The sequence below is a fragment of the Hemitrygon akajei genome, chromosome 19 (assembly GCF_048418815.1).
Source record: "Hemitrygon akajei chromosome 19, sHemAka1.3, whole genome shotgun sequence".
NCBI lineage: Eukaryota > Metazoa > Chordata > Chondrichthyes > Myliobatiformes > Dasyatidae > Hemitrygon > Hemitrygon akajei.
In genome coordinates, this window is record NC_133142.1 from 61610218 (window position 1) to 61629039 (window position 18822).

Here is an 18822-nt window from a genome sequence, read left to right on the forward strand (position 1 = left end):
TAGCACTTCAACTTGCAAGCTGAACAAGTGCTACACCTGGCCCTACACCTCCTCCCTCATGACCATTAAGGACCCCGAACAGTCCTTCCAAATGAGGCAGTACTTCACCTGTGAGTCTGCTGGAGTCATCTACTGTATCTGGAGCTCCTGTATATCAGTGAGACCCAGTGTAGATTAGGGAACCAGTTTGCTGAGCATCTACTCTCCATCTGCCAGAAAAAGTGAGATCTCCCAATGGCTACCTATTTTAATTCTACTTCTCATTCCCATTCTGACATGAGAGTCCATGGCCGCCTCTACTGCCGCGATGAGGCCACACTCTGGTTGGACCAGCAACATCTTATATTCTGTTTGGGTAGTCTCTAATCTGATGGCATGAACATCAATTTCTTGAACTTCTGGTGTTGGTCCCCCACCTTCACTAGTCCCGATTCCCATTTCTCACCTCACCTGCCCATCACCTCCTTCTGATGTTCCTCCCCCTTCCTTTTCTTCCATGGCCTTCTGTCCTCTCCTATTAGATTTCCCCTTCTCCAGTCCATTAACGCTTTCACCAATTAACTTCCCAGCTCTTTACTTCATCCCTCCCCTTCTCTCGGTTTCACCTATCAGCTACTACCTTGTATTTCTTCCTTCCCTCCCCACGCCTTCTAACTCTGACTGTATCTTTTCCCTCCAGCCCTGATGAAGGGTCTTAGCCCGAAACGTCAACTGTTTAACCTTTTCCATAGGTGCTGCCTGGCCTGCTGAGTACCTCTAGCATTTTGTGTGTGTTGCGTGAACAAATGTACATCAGGATGAGGAACAGAAGGCCACTCAGCCTCTCGATCCTGCTGTACAGTTCATTGTCATACAGCACAACAGGTGCTTTGGCCCAGTTGTCCATGCCAGTCACGGATCTCATCGAAGTTAGTTCCATTTGACCCATATCCCTCTAAACCTTTCCTATCCATATACTTGTCCAACAGTCTTTTAAATGTTGTTAATGTGACTGCTTCAACCATTTCCTCTAGTTTATATACTGACCACTCGGGGTGAAAAAGTTCCCTCCCAGATTCCTATTAAATTTCTCCCCTCTCACCTTAAGACTATGCCTTACAGTTTTTGTTTCCCTTTCCCTTGGAAAAAGACTGCAAATTCAGCCTATCTATGCCCCTCATAATTTTAAATATTTCTATAAGATCACCCTTCATTGTCCTCTGCTCAACTTAAAACAGTCGTAACCTACTCAATCTCTCTTCATAACATGCTGGCAACATGCTGATCAATCTCATTTGTACTCTTTCCAGCTTAATACCATATTTCCAAAAGCAGGGTGATCAAAAGGGAATGCAATATTCCAAATGCAACCTTAACACTCTTTTGTGCAACAGCAACATAACATCTCTATACTCAGTTCCTTGAGTGATGCTGACCAGCATGCCAGAAGCCACCTTCACTACCCTGTCTACCTGCAATGCCACTTTTAGATTCCTCTGTTCTTAAACACTCCACAGGACCCTACCATTCCTTGTGAAAATCCTATCTTAATATTTTCCCAAAATGCAGAGCCTCATACTTAGCTGAATTAAACACTTTTTGCCATTACTCGACCCACTTACCCACCTGATCAAGATTCCTCTGTAAATCCTGGTAACAATCTTTATTGTCTATGACACCACCTGTTTCAGAGTCATCCGCAAATTTACCAACCACATCTCAGACAACCAAATCATTGACAAATGGCAATGTACCCACACTGACCACCAACTTTCCCTCAGGAACACCACTAGTCATGGGACTCCAGTCTAAAACGCAATCTTCCACCATCACTCTATGTTTCCTTCCATCAAATCAAATGTGTACCTAGTTAGCTAGCTTTCCCTGGATCCCATGCAATCTAACTTTACATAGCAGCTTACCACGCAGAACATTCTTGAAGGGCTAACCAAAGTCCATGTAAACTGTGCCTCATCGACTTTCTTGGTTACTACTTTTAAAAAACATGATCAAATTTGTGCGATGTAATCTCCCTTGCACAAAGCTGTGTTTACAATGGAGGTGATTGGCACGGACCAGTTGGTCCAAAGGGCCAGTTTCCATGTTGTAGGACTCCATGATCTAGTTGACTGAGGAACTGAATCATGGAGAGAGGTTGAGAAATTTGGAGCTGTTTTCACTGGAGCATAGGAGAATGAGAAAGCATGAGGGGCATCAATAGGGTCAGTGGACATAGTCTTTTTTACAGGAGTTGAGGAATCAAGAGCTAGAGGGCACTGGTTTAAGGTGAGGGTGGAGAGATTTAATAAGATTTTGAGGGCCACTTTTTCAACCAAGGATGGTTAGAGTAGGATGGTTAGGAAATGAACTGCCAGAGGAAATGGTTTTGAGTCAGTTATGTTAACAATATTTAACAAGTTCTTGGACAGGTAGACAGGAAAGGTTTGGAGACATATAGGCCAAACATGGCAAAATGGGACTAGCTTAGATGGCAATCTTGGCTAGATTGGAACAGTTGAACTTGTGGCCTGTTTTCATTCAATGATCTATAGCTGACTGAGCAGGTAGTATGTTATAGTCGCAGCATCTGGGAACTGTTGGACCATGCTTGTTTAACTGGAATTTTGTTCTCCTTTGTCATTGCAGCTTTCTCCCTTCAGAGGAAAAATATGCGAACGTGTTCATCCACCGGAAATAACCTGATAATCTTTGCGTTTCTTATTGGAGCTACAGTTTTGGTTTACTATTTTCTCCCAAATGTCCTTCTTTCTGATACTAAGCCTTCAGGGCTCCCACAGACACTGGATATGAGTAACAGCCGGCTGCTCTCAGTCAATGTCACTGTGCATTATACCCAAAATGCAGTAACATTGGACATGTTCTACAGAGAAGCAGTACCACCAGGAAAGAATGGAGAAAGATCACAGCCGAGGTAAATGAGATCAAAGAAATATAGGCGCCATTAAAAGTCCAGTTATACTGGAAGTGTTTTTACACCTGAAATGTTTGAGTAGGTTGATAAAAGGGAGCCAAGCATGTATCTCTAAAGGGTAAGGTAAGGTTAACGAATTCAAAAAATTTAAAGTTGTGGACAATGCAAAATCTCTTGATATTATTTAAAACCACCTCCAGAAGCTACCAGACATTGGGCAACATTACTACAGCTCGGGGTGTCAGAGTTCAGTTCCAGCATCGCCTGTAAGGAGTCTCTGTGTGTCCTCCCCATGGAATGTGTGGTTTTTCCCTGGGTGCTCTGGTTTCCTCCCACAGTCCAAAGCTGTACTGGGTAGGTTAATTGGTCATTGTAAATTGTCCCGTGATTAGGTTAGAGTTAAATTGGCATTGTTGGGGTGATGAAGCTTTAAGGGGCAGAAGGGCCTACTCTGCACTGTACCATTAAGTTAAAAATAAATAATCTTTTCAGAAAACTGAACATATGACATTGAAGTCAAGCCCAGTAAGTGGTTTGGCTGAGAAACAAGTGTAGTGGTCCGACGCTCCCACTGACCTTCAGTGTGCTCTCACACACTCAGCGTGTTCCATACAGCCAATGTCACCTGTGCATAAAAGGCACAGAATCCACATGAAGCACACAGAAACATGGTGGTTGTGGTGGAGAGTCAGCCATGATGGTAATAAATAGACTGCAAGCTCAATGGGCTCCTATTTTTTATGTATCTATAATAGATTTGGAGGGGTACCTTGTTTGTCTGGGTAGGTCAGTGGTGGTTGCTTTGAAATGCCCACTGCTAGGTGATATCTAGCGCCAAAGGTTTAAAAAAAAACCACCATATACAGCGGAGTGGAGAGTGTCAGAGTGAGATGGCTTTGGCTCAACAGGCTTCAGCGTGAACAGGCAGAGGCAAGGGTAGGTTCCATTAAGTTTTGTTCATTTAGAGTAGAGAGAATGCCAGGCAGGATGTTGGAATGCTCCTCTTGCAGGATGTGGGAAGTCAAGGAGACCTCCGGTGTCCCTGACAATGACCCCTGCAAGAAGTGCATCCAACTGCAGCTCCTAACAAACAGCGTTAGGGAACTGGAGCAGGAGCTGGATGACCTCCAGATCATTCAGGAGAATGAGAAGTTTATAGATAGTCGTTTCAGGGAGGTATTTATGCCAAATGAGCAGTGCACAGGTAATTGGGTTATCGTCAGGCGAGGGAAGGGGAAATGGCAGGCAGAGCAGGGCTCCCCTGTGGCCATTCCCCTCAACAACAAGTATACCGATTCAGATACTGTTGGGATGACTTACTTGGGACAAGCTGCAGCAGCTGGATCTCTGGCACTGAGTCTGGTTCTGCAGTGCAGAAGGGAAGGGGGAGGAAGAGGAGAGCGGTAGTGATAGGGGACTCGATAGTTAGAGGTACGGACAGGAGGTTCTGTGGTTGCGACAGAGGCTCCAGGATGGTTTGTTGCCTCCCTGGTGCCAGGGTCAGGGATGTCTCTGATAGTGTGCACAGCATTATGAAATGGGAGGGTGAGCAGCCAGATGTCGTGGTACACCAATGACGTAGGAAGAAAGAGTGAGGAGGTCCTGAAAAGTGAGTATAGAGAGCTTGGTAGGAAGTTAAAAAGCAGGACCTCGAGGGTGATAATCTCAGGATTGCTACCTGTGCCACATGCCAGTGAGGGTAAGAATAGGATGCTCTGGAGGATGAACACATGGCTGAGAAACTGGTGTAGGGGGTAGTGTTTCAGATTTCAGGATCATTGGGACCTCTTCTGGGGCAGGTGGGACGTACAAGAGAGATGGGTTACACCTGAACTACAACATCCTTGCAGGGAGATTTGTTAGTGCTATTGGGGGGGGGGTGGGATTTAAACTGGATTTGCAGGGGAATGGGAACCAGAGTAGATAGTGGAACGGGGGTGAAAATAAATGATGTTAAAGGTTCATGCAAAGTCACAGATAGAAGGGTTGTGTGTGGTGGTAATAATCTTTGGAGGTGTGTCTATTTCAATGTGAGGAATATTGTGGGGAAGGTTGACGAGCTGAGGGCGTGGATTGACACGTGGAGTTATGACGTTGTAGCCATTAGTGAAACTTGGCTAGAGGAGGGGCAGGACTGGCAGCTTAATGTTCCAGGGTTCCGATGTTTCAGACATGATAGAGACAGAGGGATGAAGGGTGGGGGGGGGGGGGTGGCATTGCTAGTCAGGGAAAATGTTACAGCAGTGCTCAGGCAGGACAGATTAGAGGGCTTGTCTACCTAGGCCATATGGATGGAACTGAGAAACAGGAAAGGTATGACCACATTAATGGGGTTGTATTATAGACCACCCAGTAGTCAGCGAGAATTGGAGGAGGAAATCTGCAGAGAGATAGCAGACAACTGCAGGAAACATAAAGCTGTGATATAGGGAATTTTAATTTTCCACATATTGATTGGGACTCCCATACTGTCAAAGGTCTAGATGGGTTAGAGTTTGTAAAATGTGTTCAGGAAAGTTTTCTAAATCAATATATAGAGGTACTGACTAGAGAGGATGCAATATTAGATCTCCTATTAGGAAACGAGTTAGGACAGGTGACGGAAGTGTGTGTTGGGGAACATGTTGGGGAACAGTGATCATAACACCATTAGTTTCAACTTGATCATGGATAAAGATAGATCCAGTCCTCGGGTTGAGGTTCTAAACTGGAAAAAGACCAAATTTGAAGAAATCAGAAAGGATCTAAAAAGCATGGATTGGGACAGGTTGTTCTCTGGCAAGGATGTCGTTGGTAAGTGGGAGGCCTTCAAAGGAGAAATTTTGAGAGTGCAGAGTTTGTATGTTCCTGTCAGGATTAAAGGCAAAGTGAATAAGAATAAGGAGCCTTGGTTCTCTAGAGATATTGGAACTCTGATAAAGAAGAAGATAGAGATGTATGACATGTATAGGAAACAGGGAGCAAATAAGATACCTGAGAAGTATAAAAAGTGCAAAAAAATACTTAAGAAAGAAATCAGGCGGGCTAAAAGAAGACATGAGGTAGCTTTGGCAGTCAAGGTGAAAGAGCTTCTACAAGTATATTAAGAACAAAAGGATAGTAAGATAAAATTGGTCCTCTTGAAGATCAGAGTGGTCGGCTATGTATGGAACCAAATGAAATGGGGGAGATCTTAAATGGGATTTTTGCATCTGTATTTTCTAAGGAAACAAAGTCAATGGAAATAAGGCAAACAAGTAGTGAGGTCATATACAGATTGAAGAGGAGGAGGTGCTTGCTATCTTGAGGCAAATCAGAGTAGATAAATCCCCAGGACCTGACAGGGTATTCCCTCGGACCTTGAAGGAGACTAATTTTGAAATTGCAGGGACCCTGGCAGATATATTTAAAATGTCGGTATCTACGGGTGAGGTGCTGGATGATCGGAGGATAGCTCATGTTGTTCCGTTGTTTAAAAAGGGCTCTAAAAGTAATCCGGGAAATTATAGGCCGGTAAGTTTGACATCGGTAGTAGGTAAATTATTGGAAGGAGTACTAAGAGATAGGATCTACAAGTATTTAGATAGACAGGGTGTGTGGTGAGAGTCAACACAGCTTTGTGCGTAGTAGGTCATGTTTAACAAATGTATTAGAGTTTTTCGAGGAGGTTACAAGGAAAGTGGATGAAGGGAAGGCAGTGGATGTTGACTACATGGATTTCAGTAAGACCTTTGCCAAGGTCCTGCATGGGAGGTTAGTTAGGAAGATTCAGTCGCTAGGTATACATGGTGAGGCAGTAAATTGGATTAGACATTGGCTCAATGGGAGAAGTCAGAGATTGCTTCTATGAGTGGAGGCCTGTGATCAATGCTGGAACCATTGTTATTTGTCATCTATATCAATAATCTGGATGATAATGTGGTAAATTGGATCAGCAAATTTGCTGATGATACAAAGATTGGAAGTGTAGTGGACAATGAGGAAGGTTTTCAAAGCTTTCAGAGGGATCTGGACCAGCTGGAAAAATGGGCTGAAAAATGGCAGATGGAGTTTAATACAGACAAGTGTGAGGTGTTGCACTTTGGAAGGGAAAACTAAGGTAGAACATACAAGACACTGAGGAGTGCAGTAGAACAGAGGGATCTGGGAATACAGATACAAAATTCCCTAAAAGTGGCGTCACAGGTAGATAGGGTAGTAAAGAGAGCTTTTGGTACATTGGCCTTTATAAATTAAAGTATTGAGTTTGAGTTGGAATGTTATGAGGAGGTTGTACAATGCATTGGTGAGGCCAAAATTTGGAGTATTGTGTGCAGTTTTGGTTACTGGATTACAGGAAGGGTATTAATAAGGTTGAAAGAGTACAGAGAAGGTTTACAAGGATGTTGCTGGGACTTGAGAAACTGAGTTACAGAGAAAGGTTGAATAGGTTAGGACTTTATTCCCTGGAGCATAGAAGAATGAGGGGAGTCTTGATAGAGGTATATAAAATTATGATGGGTATAGATAGAGTGAATGCAGGCAGGCTTTTTCCACTGAGGCTAGGGGAGAAAAAAAACCAGAGGACATGGGTTAAGGGTGAAGGGGGAAAAGTTTCAAGGGAACATTGGGGGGGACTTCTTCATACAGGGAGTGGTGGGATTGTGGAATGAGCTGCCAAATGAAGTGGTAAATGCTTTTAACATTTAAGAAAAACTTGGACGGGTACATGGATGAGAGGTGTATGGAGGGATATGGTCGAGGTGCAGGTCAGTGGGACTAGGCAAAAAAATGGTTTGGCACAGCCAAGAAGGGCCAAAAAGCCTCTTTCTGTGCTGTAATGTTCTATGGATACCAGGGGGAGCAAGTTGGTAGGGAAAGTGAAACTGCCGTTTTTTGCATCTTCATTAGCCACAGGAAAGGTACTAGAAGACTGCAGGGTGGGTAATGATGTTCCATTAATTAAGGGTAGCAGATACTGGAGAAATTTCCTTAAGAGGGTTACAGTTTCCTTACATTTGGAAAGTGAAGGACTGATCAGGAATAGTCAGCATGGAGGGAATTCTAAAATTGATAGGAGTATTTTGAAGAGACAACTTAGGTGATTGAGGAGGTAACTAACATGAAGGCAGGTAGCAACCAATGTGTGGATGAACTTTAGTAAGGCACTTAACTGTTTCACATAGTTGGTTGGTACAGAAGGCAGTAGGCAATTGGGTTCAAAGTTGGCTTGGTTTTAGGTTGAGGGTAGTGGCAGAAGAGAGACCTTGAGGTTCAATTATATAGTTCCCTGAAAGTGGGAGTGAGGAAGGCATATGATATACTTCATTGGTTGGGCTTAGAATATAAGATTTGGGGAAATTACATTGTAACTTATAAAACACTGATTAGACCTCAGTTACAGTACTGAGTGCAGTTCTGGTCATCACAGTAGAGGAAGGATGTTGCACTCTGGAGTGTGTAGAGGAAATTCACCTAGATGTTCCCTGGTCTGGAAGACTTCAGTTATAGGAATTGAATGAATAAGCTGGGCTTAGAGTTACATTAGATTATAACAGGATTTTTTCCAGTGGTAGGGATCTCAAAAGCAAGAGGACACACATTTATAATGAGTGCAATAAGTTTTAAGGGGGAGGGTCTGAGCTTTTTACACACAGAAAATGTAGATACCTTGAGCTATTGCAGAGGAGATGGTGAAATCAGATACAATCACTATATTTAAGAGACATTTAGGTAGGCTTATAAATTGTATAACTCAGTTATAGAAACATAAAAATAGGAGCCCATTGAGCCTGCTGTGCATTTATTACCATCATAGCTGAACCTCCACCACAACACCATGTTTCTATATGCTTCCTGTCAATTCTGTGCCTTTTATGCACAGGTGATATTTCTTGGTGATCACCCAACCTGTAATTTAGTGTGACCACCTCACTAAAACTTCTGAGTGTCCAATTGCTTCATGCAATCAGTAAGGTGCAACAGCTGGACACACTTCACACAGGTGGAATCTTCAGTGACGAGATCTCTCACATCCTACAGGAGAAGCATGCCACTGCCCTAACTGCCATCCCGACTGCTTTAAGACTAGCAAGGAAATTTAAAGGATGTTACCTATGACTCTGCTCAGCCTCCGCTAATTAAAGCCTCATTTGCTTCTGTATTAGCACTCAAACACTGGCCATTTTCACATTGCTGCTCTGTTAGCACCTGCCTTCATTTTATTGGTTGATGTTCCTCATGATTAGCCAATTAAAAAAGCCTCTTCTGTCCCTTGCTAACTCAGCTCTTCACTAAATCTTCCCACTGCTCCGCTTTTCCACCTGGCTCTAAAACTTGCTTGCTTAGCTCACTAAAGCGTTTCTGTTCAAATCTTCCCACTGCTGCTTTGTTCCACTTGACTCTGAAAAGAGAAAATTCCTTTGGTTGAATTATAGAAAAATGCAAACAATTTCTACTAAGTTGTGTATAATCAATATAAGCTTGTAGGTTGAAGAAAATTGAAACATATTGTGTTTCAGCAATTTTAGCAAGTGGTTTAAATGTGTTCTTGCATTGTAATGTTAAGTAACACATCGGACCTTTTCTTTGCTCAGATTGGAAATACTGCTGCTTCATGGACAGGCATTCAGCTCTAAGACCTGGGAAAGTCTTGGGACACTTAACCTTCTTGCACAACAAGGATACCGAGCTCTCGCAGTGGACTTACCAGGGAAGGACTTTACATTTCCTTCATGACCCTTAAAGCTCATAGAGAAAGCTTTTCTTCAGCCTTCTATATTTGTAAAAATGTAAAATATTCTTGAAGATTAGTGAATCATTACTGTGTGATTACGCATTGGATTATCTCCTCTTTTGGTCTGTTTACCAGCTGCTGCCAAATACAATTCTTTCTAACTTGCCAAAAGCAGCTTCACTGTGATGTTAAAGCTTTTGATTAATCAAAACCAATGCTTGTCTGAATTTTTAAATAATTATTATTTAATTATTGTAATTAAACACCCATATTGTTACCATCAACCAAACTCTGGGTACCCTGCAGTTCATGCTGTGCTTTTTAACTTCAGGGAACTGATTAAATCCTGACCACTGGCACTTCCTTCGAGGACTGTTTAAGTTTGGAACAAAAGCCCTTGGCTGCTGGAGATCAAATAGAAAAAAGCTGGACTTATAGATTTTTGTGTAGTGAAGAGATCAACAATACCTGCTGTAGAGGCAAGTATTGTAATAGGGAACAGATAAATGCAGCCATCATCTTATCCAGTGATATGCTGATCATCCTCCACCACCTTCAGTGTAGTGCACTAGGAGACCGATGAGCTGACTGCTGTTTGAATATGGTAGGTTTAGGAGAATGGGTTGGTCAACTGTTTCAGTGTAACAGATTCACTGGAATTTAGAAGATAGAAGATTGAGGGGGGGATCTTATTGAAACGTATAAAATTCTAAAGGGATTGGACAGGCTAGATGCAGGAAGATTGTTTCCGATGTTGAGGAAGTCCAGAACGAGGGGTCACAGTTTAAGGATAAAGGGGAAGCCTTTTAGGACCGAGATGAGGAAAAACTTCTTCACACAGAGAGTGGTTAAAAATTCTCTGCCACAGGAAACAGTTGAGGCCAGTTCATTGGCTATATTTAAGAGGAAGTTAGATATGGCCCTTGTGGCTAAAGGGATCAGGGGGTATGAAGAGAAAGCAGGTACAGGGTTCTGAGTTGGATGATCAGCCATGATCATACTGAATGGCGGTGCAGGCTTGAAGGGCCGAATGACCTACTCCTGCACCTATTTTCTATGTTTCCAGTGAGCTGACTCATGGTCTCGGGCTGAATGAACTCCTGTCTCACTATTAATGCCTAAATCAGTGATTTGCTGTTCCTGTGCAACATACTCCCTTGAGAAAAGAGATGAAGCGGAATTTCTTTAGCTAGTGGGTGGTGACACTGTTGGATTCATTGCCACAGACAGCTATAGAGGCCAAGTCAGATGGGGTATATTTAAAGCTGAGGTTGATAAACATGTAATTAGTAAGGGCATCACAGGTTATGAGGAGAAGGCAGGAGAATGGGTTGAGAGGGATAATAAATCAGCCATGATTGAATGGCAAACTTGATGAGCCAAAAGGCCTAATTCTGCTCCTGTGTTTTAAGATCTTATGACTGTTTCTGTGACATGGTCTTTTACTGACCTCCTACTTTGTTCTGTAATCATCTTGATGGGGTGGACTGGCCCTGATATCTATTTAATAGATATCAGGAGGAATTTGGTCTCTACCCATTTTTGCCATAGACCTGAGAACCAGATATTGCCTTCTAGAAGGGGCAGTTGGTCCTCTGTTCTTCCAAAGAAGGTTATGTACATAAGAGCACTATTAGGCCTTGCCTCCCTTCGAAGCTGGTACATCAAAAACCCTGGAAAATGTAACTTCTAAAGTGATAGCTCGTAAACCATTTGTCAGCAAAGGCAGACATCACTATCTTCAAAGTATCAGCACATGAAATCAATTTTGGAAAAATGGCATCTGAAGACGAGAGAAAATTCATTTTCTATCTGTGATCCCTCCCCTCCCACATGCTTCTGTTTCAATAAAGTCAGCTTGGGTGGGCTGTTGTAATGTAACATCTGCTTCAATGTAACAGACTGAAGGATTGATTGGTCTCTCCTCCTCACTGCAACTCTTACCGAAAAAAGAGGAGGCATAAAGCTGGAAATTATGGGCCATTTAACAGTCCCACTGGAAAATACAGGTGTCCATCATTAAGGAGATTTTTTAAAAAAAATAGAAAACTTAAAAGATTTTTGAGGGAAATAATTTCTAACAAATTTGTTAAAGTTCTTGGAGAATGTAGCAAATTGGGTGATAAAGATGACCAGTAGATGTAATATATATAGATTTCCATAAGTCATTCAATGTGATGCCACATTGAAAGTTACTGCATAAGACAGGAACACACAGGGCTGGGGATAATATTTTGGGATGGATGGAAGAGTAAATAAAAGACAGTGGAGAGTTGGGATAAATGGGTCATTTTGGTTTTACAATGAGTAACCAATGGGTGCCACAGGGATCAGTGTTAGAGCTTTAAATATTTAGAAACTATTTACAGTAGTATTGGATGAAAAAACTGAGTGCAATGTAGCCAAATTGTTTGAAGATAAAATTAAGATTAACAAGTGAGGAGGAGGGTACAGATGGCCTATAGACAGGTCAGGTAAGTGGGCAAGAAGTTGGCAGATGTTCAGTGAGTGAGTAAATCTACTTGGGAGGAATAAGGAGAAAGCAAATTATTGTAAAGGTAAAAACTCTATTCAGTGGACCAAAAGGGACTAATTGGCTCCCAGTTTCTTTGCAATTGACTCGAGAGTGGATCAATCTCTTCCTTCTCCATCATGGACTATGGGTGCAGGTTGGCCTTTTGTATAAAAGGCTAAAGTAGGTTGATTGGCTCCTCCTTTACTGTGAAACAGATTCAGAAAGACTGATTGAGTTCCTGTGCTGGTGCAGGTAGACCCAAGGAGGCTGAATAGCCTTTTCCTGTTCTAATTCTTTGCTTCTGTTACCACATAACAAGCTAATGTGTTACATAGAATAGTACACACAGGAACAGGCCCTCTGGCCTTTGAAGTTGTGCCAAACTAATTACACAAGTAATAAATGCCTAACTAAACTAATGCCTTCCCATGTCCCTCTATTCTCTGCACATTCACGTGTCTATCTCAGAACCTCCTGAAGAATGCCTTTTTCATTTTTGCTTCCACTACTATCTCTGGCAACATGTTCCAGGCACTCACCACCTTTTTAGGGGGAAAAAAATGCCCTGCTTATCTTGTTTGAATTTACCCCCCACCCTAAAATGCCCTCTAGAGTTAGACATTTTGACCCTGTCTACCTTTCATAATATTATAAACCTCTGTCAGATCTCCCCTCAGCTTCCGTTGTTTGTTTGTTTATTTATTTATTTAGAGGTGTAGCGTGGAACAGGCCCTTCTGGCCCACCAAGCTGCACCACCCGGGAGCCCACTGATTTAACCCTAGCCTGACTTACAGAGGACACCGAAACTGAACTCCAAACTACGATGCCATGAGTTGTAATAGCGTCACACTAACTGCTGTTCAACGATGGCGCCCTCTTCCAGAGAAAACAAACAAAGTTTGTTGAATGGCTATCTTTTCACATCTAACACCCTCTGTTGGAATGGACCAAATGGGCCTGAATCACTCCCTTTGTTCCACGTAAACAACGTGCTTTGCTATTGTCTAATTAATGTCTTGTTCAATAGGATTTGGAAATACCTCACCCTTGGAGGTTGAGAAAACGGATAAGGACCGGGCTGACTTCTTGTTGACCTTCATGAATGCTATGGACCTTCAGACGCCAGTCCTGATCAGTCCGTCAATGAGTGGTCGTTTCTCCATCCCATTTGTGATGTTTCATAACCAGAGACTGAAGGGCTTTGTCCCTGTCGCACCCATTGGGACAAATGGCTACAGTGCTGAACAGTATCAGAAAATCAAGGTAAACTGTTGCTGAAGTTAATGCTGAGAAAACTGAGGCTGGACAGCTAACAGTGCAGATGTCAGAACCCAGGATCTGAATCCCATCTCTGCTTGCTTATAATGTGCTGGTCTGTTCACATTTTGTGAATTAGTAGGTTTGAAAAGGTCCATTCTTAATTTGTAAATAAATCTCAAACATAACTATTTATATCAGTGTCTCAAGAAACCTTTGTTTTCTGACTTAAGTCCCTGGTGTTGAAAGTGTCTTGAGATCTGTAGGGCTGAAGTATCCGATAGGCCCTGCAGGCTTATCCCTGGGTGGATTAGGAAAGGGTGCAGCTTTCAAGGCGATGTTGCCCTCCTGCTGATCACGCTGGACTCCTATGTGCTCCTAACAAATGGGTTTAAATTTCTCAGTGCTCCTCCTCTGTTTCAAACATACAAGAGCCAAGGTTGATGGAAATACTTTAAATTTTCAATAATGCTGATTTGTCATTGATTAAATTCTACAGATCACCCTTCAGACTCCATGGAATGTTCCTGCCTAGTATCTGAGCAAAAGAGTTTGGATATTCCTGTAGTGGGAACCAGATTCCTCAATCATCTGTTGTATTATGTTCACAAACTCTGAATTTGTTTCATTCTGCTTTTTCTTGGCCCATTCTTAGTTATGCTATGTTTTCTATCATTTCTCTTTCATATAACCTCCCTCCACAAATTTAATCAACAACCTTTTGCATTCTACTCTCCTTGCCGCATTCTAAATACACTCCTTGTGAATAACTCTGCAGTTTGTGCCTCTTTTGACATTTTCGATAGGATGCATCATAGTGCATCTCTTTCTCTTAACAAGAGTAACAGAGTCCTCTTCCTTCATACCTTCCCACCAGTTTGTATATCCAAAATGCCCATTGAGTGTAAATCTCACCAAATGCTCTCCTTCACACTCAACCCTACACTGGGGCCGACATTGCCCCTTTCACTTCTCCCTCTGTCTGTTCACCTGTAAACAATTGAATTCAGTATCAATAACTGCATTGATATCATTGGCCTGAGAGATTATATCTTTTTTTGCTGAATGAAACCTGTCTGCTCAGTACTTGTTCCACCCAAACCAACGTCATCTCACTTGGTTCATCCTCTGTCATCATCTTCTCTTTTGAAGATTCCACCATATTCCATGCTGTCAAGTACCATCCTCTTTCCTTTCAAATTTGCCATCTTCATTCCTCTTAAAATGACATCTGAATTGAATCCTCCCTACTTGAAAGCTGTTGGCATATCTCCAACTTTATTTCTTTACTAAATTCCTTGAATGTCACTTCCAAAATCCATACTCACCATTCCCTCATTTCCATGTTTGAATTTCTTTTCCCTGCCAAAAATTTGAGGTGGAGAAAAAAGTCAGGCAGTGACTCTGGAAAGAAGTAAACAGACTTAGTTTCAGGTCAATAATCCTCAGTGAGAACTTGCAGAGATGTACCAAATTTTATGATCTGGAGGAAATCCAACTAATTTTTTGCTCATTTATCTTATTGGTGTGTGAGAAAGCTCATTTCTGTGCAATGATTGTCATGTCTTCTGCACTGCAAAAATGCCTATGCTTAAAATAGATGCAGAAAACTCATGAGGATTGTGCTAATGGTGTTTGTGTTTCACAAATGAAGTAAACTGCTTCCTTTTGCAGACCCCAACACTCATCATATTTGGAGAACAGGACACAAACCTGGGTGTACAGTCCCTGAAGAATCTCAGACACCTTCCTCATCACAACATCATCAAAATACCCACAGCACACCATGCTTGCTATCTGGATGAACCAAAAAAGTTTCATGATGCTCTGTTGGACTTCCTAACTAAACTTCAGTGAGTATGTACTATTGTGCAGCCTGTCTCTACCAAACAGCCAAGTCCAGTACTGAACCAGCTTTCACAGCAATTGGATTTAATCAGCCTCCCCCACTTTTACTTAGAAACTCTCAAATGTGAACCCATTTAAAACCCATTCACATTACCACGATAAAAAAATTCTCAGCAGCAAGTTCTACAAAGACTAATTACATATGGAATGTTGACAGAAGCAGAAATTGAAATGAGTTTTGAAACAAAAGTATTATTTGGTAAATGCAGGACAGTGACACTATTTATTTGGTACACTTGTGACTTTGGCTCGAGACCAGCAGATTTTTCAGACGAGATGTTATTTGATTAATACTCAAACTTCACATTTATTCAATTTTTGAATATTTATGCATGAAGATCATTTCCCTGTGCATCTGATAGGTTTAAAGAGTGTGAGAAGCAAAACCCTAGAAAGTTTAAAGGGGACATGGGAAACAGCTGTGTTTCAAGGGAGAGCAGCTAATGGACCTATGCGATGGAATGACAGAAAATTAAGAGGTGATAGTGAACATTATTGTAGATTACAGATAAATATTCATCAGTTTAAGTAATTGGGCTAAGGAGTGGTAGATGGATTTCAATATTAATGTGTGAGGTGACACACAGCAGCATAGTGATTAGCATAATGTATTATAGCACATTGGCCCAGGTTCAATTTCCCCCACTGCTTGGAAGAAGTTTGCGACCCATGACTGCGAGTGTTTCCTCCCACATGCCAAAAACGTATGGGTTAGTGTGTTAATTGGTCACATTGGTGCAATTGGATGGTGCTGGATCATGGAATGTAAGAGCCTGTTAACATGCTGTATCTCTAAATAAGTAGTGTAGGTTGTATTCTATTAATGGTAAAGCACTAGGCAGTGTATTGGAACAGAGGAATGCAAGTGCATAGTTCATTGAAAGCTGGGTGGTGAAAAAGGCATTTAGCACTCTGGCTTTCATGTGTCAGGACACTGAATGTAGGAGTTGAAACGTTATGTTACAATTATGTAAGTCATTAGTGAGCCCACATAGGAAAGATGTGGTTAAACAGAAAAGAGTGCAGGAAAGATTTTAAGAGGATATTGCCAGGACCAGAGGAGCTGACTGATAGGGAGAGGATGGCCAGGCTAGGTCTTTAATACTTGCAGTGTAGAATTAGAGGTGACCTCATGGAGGTTTATAAAATCACAAGGGACATGTAGGTGGATAGCAGCAGTCTTTTCCTTTCAGTCCAAATCTCGGGGGCATAGATTTAAGGCAAGAGAGGAAAGATCTTAAAGGGACTTGAAGGGTAACTTTCACACAGAGGATGGTGAGTATATGGAACAAGTAGCCAGAGGAATTGCTTAAAAAAGGTACAATAGTATCATTTAAGGAGTACTAGGAGAGGTACATTTACAAGAAAAAAAGTTTGTGAACCCTTTGCAGTTACCTGGCTTTCTGTATTAATTAGTCATAAAATGTCTGATCTTCATTTAAGTTACAATAATAGACAAACACAATCTGCCTAAACTAACAACACACAAACAAGCCTAGTGCTTTACCATCCTACACTACTCTGTTCAATACTGAGTACACCATTTAAACAATCACAGTCTAAGTACAAAAAAGTGTGTGAACCTCTGAGGCAATACCTTCTACAAAAACTATTTGGAGTCAGGTGTTCCAATCAATGAAATGAGATTGGAGGTGTGGGTTGCCCTATGAAAAGGACACACAAAGTCAGTTTACTGACAGAGCCTGCTCTTCTCAAGATCTGGTTATGTGCACCATGCCTTGATCAAAACAACTTAGAGAGAGGTTTAGAAGAAGAATTATAGAGCTGCATGTAGCTGGAAAAGGCTACAAAAGCTTTTCTAAAGAAAAATTGTCCACAAATGAAGGAAGTGCTGCTCTTCTTAGGAGTGGGTATCCTGTGAAGATCACACGAAGAGCACGACGTGCAGTGCTGAAGGAGGAGAAAAAGAACCTAAGGGTAACAACAAAAGACCTCTAGAACTTGCTGAAGTCTCTGTTCATGTGTCCACTATAAGAAAAACACTGAACAAGAATGGTGTTTATGGAAGGACACCATGACACTGCTCTCCAAAAAAAAACATGGCTGCATGTCTTTTTTGCAGAAGACCACCTGGATGTTCCACAGTGCTTCTGGGACAATGTTCCGTGGGCAGATGATACAAAAGTTGAAATTGTTAGCAGAATTGCATATCACTATGTTTGGAGGAAAAGGGGCACTGCACACCAACACCTTATCCCAACTGTGAAGAATGGAGGAAGGAACTTTGTGGTTTGGAGCTGTTTTGCTGCCTCAGGGCCTGGACAGCTTGTAATCATTGAGGGAACAATGAATTCAAAATTGTATCAAGACATTTAACAGGAGAATGTCTGTCACCTGACGCTAAATAGAAGTGGATGATGCAACAAGACAATTATCCAAAACACAAGAGTAAATCAATAACAGAATGGTTTTTAAAAAATAAGAAAATTTCTGTTTTGAAATGGCCAAGTCAGAGTCCAGACCTTAACCCAATTGTGATGTTGTGGCATGACCTGAAGAGGGCTGTTCATGCAAGGTATCTCAGAAATATTGATGAACTGAAGCAGATTTTCATGAAAAAATGGCCTAAAATTCCTCCTTGCCATTGTGCAAGCCTGATCAGCAGCTACAGGATATGTTTGGGGGAGGTGATTGCTGCTATAGTAGGTTCCACCAGCTGCTACACGGGTTCACATGTGCTTTCCTGCCTGGACTGTCGTAAATTAAACAATGTGTTCAATAAAGACATGAAAGTACAATTGTTTTTGTGTTATTAATTTAGGCTGTGTTTATCTATTATTGTGACTTGGATGATGATCAGACTGCATTTTATGAGTAAGTTAATGCAGAAAACCAGATAATTGTAAAGGATTCACAAACACTTTCTTGCAACTGTATATGGAAGGGTGGGCTAAATGCAGGAAATTGGGACTAGTTTGTTTGGCATGGATTCTTTGGGCTAAGTCTTCAGTCTTCATGACTGAGTATCCAGGCAGGGATTAGGAAGCAAACGCAGGAACCTGGGCCCCACTAAGTGGAAGGGCAGTGTGACAAACAATACCTGATAAGCCAGATGCAGATGTCCATAAATCAGATAGCTGTAGTGGTATACAGCTATTACTTGGTGTAGTACCGACTCACACGCTGCAGTAGTCCAGGTTCAATTCCTAACCTGATCTGAATTCACCCACCTTGCCCAGCAGTCCACAAGCCTACATTTGGAGAGACACTGTCAGCCAAAAGGACAAGAACCATGTGCAGTAATGAGGGATTTAACAATTGGTGGGGATTTAAAATGGAAAGGTGGGACCAGAAACCTGTCCTAAAGACCAAGATCTGCTTTCTTGGTGCCCCAGTCAAGGACAACGTTCTGCAGAAATTGTTCCTCCCTGGATATTTCTGATCCCATTGCTTGTGTTTGACCTCTACTCAAGAAGTGAAATAATTGGTTGTTTAATTCCGTTTGAATTTGAACTTGGTCTCAATTATTTTTGCACATTGCATAGTGGCACAGCAATTAAGGTCACTGCATCATT

At 41.8% G+C, this 18822-nt stretch overlaps 1 protein-coding gene across 1 annotated transcript in view; it reads left to right on the forward strand.

Annotated features, from left to right (window-relative positions):
• The window catches only part of abhd14a (abhydrolase domain containing 14A), a 29819-nt gene that overhangs the window by 5522 nt on the left and 5475 nt on the right, over window positions 1-18822 (forward strand). Inside the window, exons 2-5 of the mRNA XM_073072623.1 lie at window positions 2626-2911; window positions 9466-9579; window positions 13147-13384; window positions 15053-15231. Of these exons, the coding sequence (XP_072928724.1) occupies window positions 2649-2911; window positions 9466-9579; window positions 13147-13384; window positions 15053-15231 (794 nt within the window). The 5' untranslated portion in view covers window positions 2626-2648. The remainder of the gene's footprint in view (window positions 1-2625; window positions 2912-9465; window positions 9580-13146; window positions 13385-15052; window positions 15232-18822) is intronic.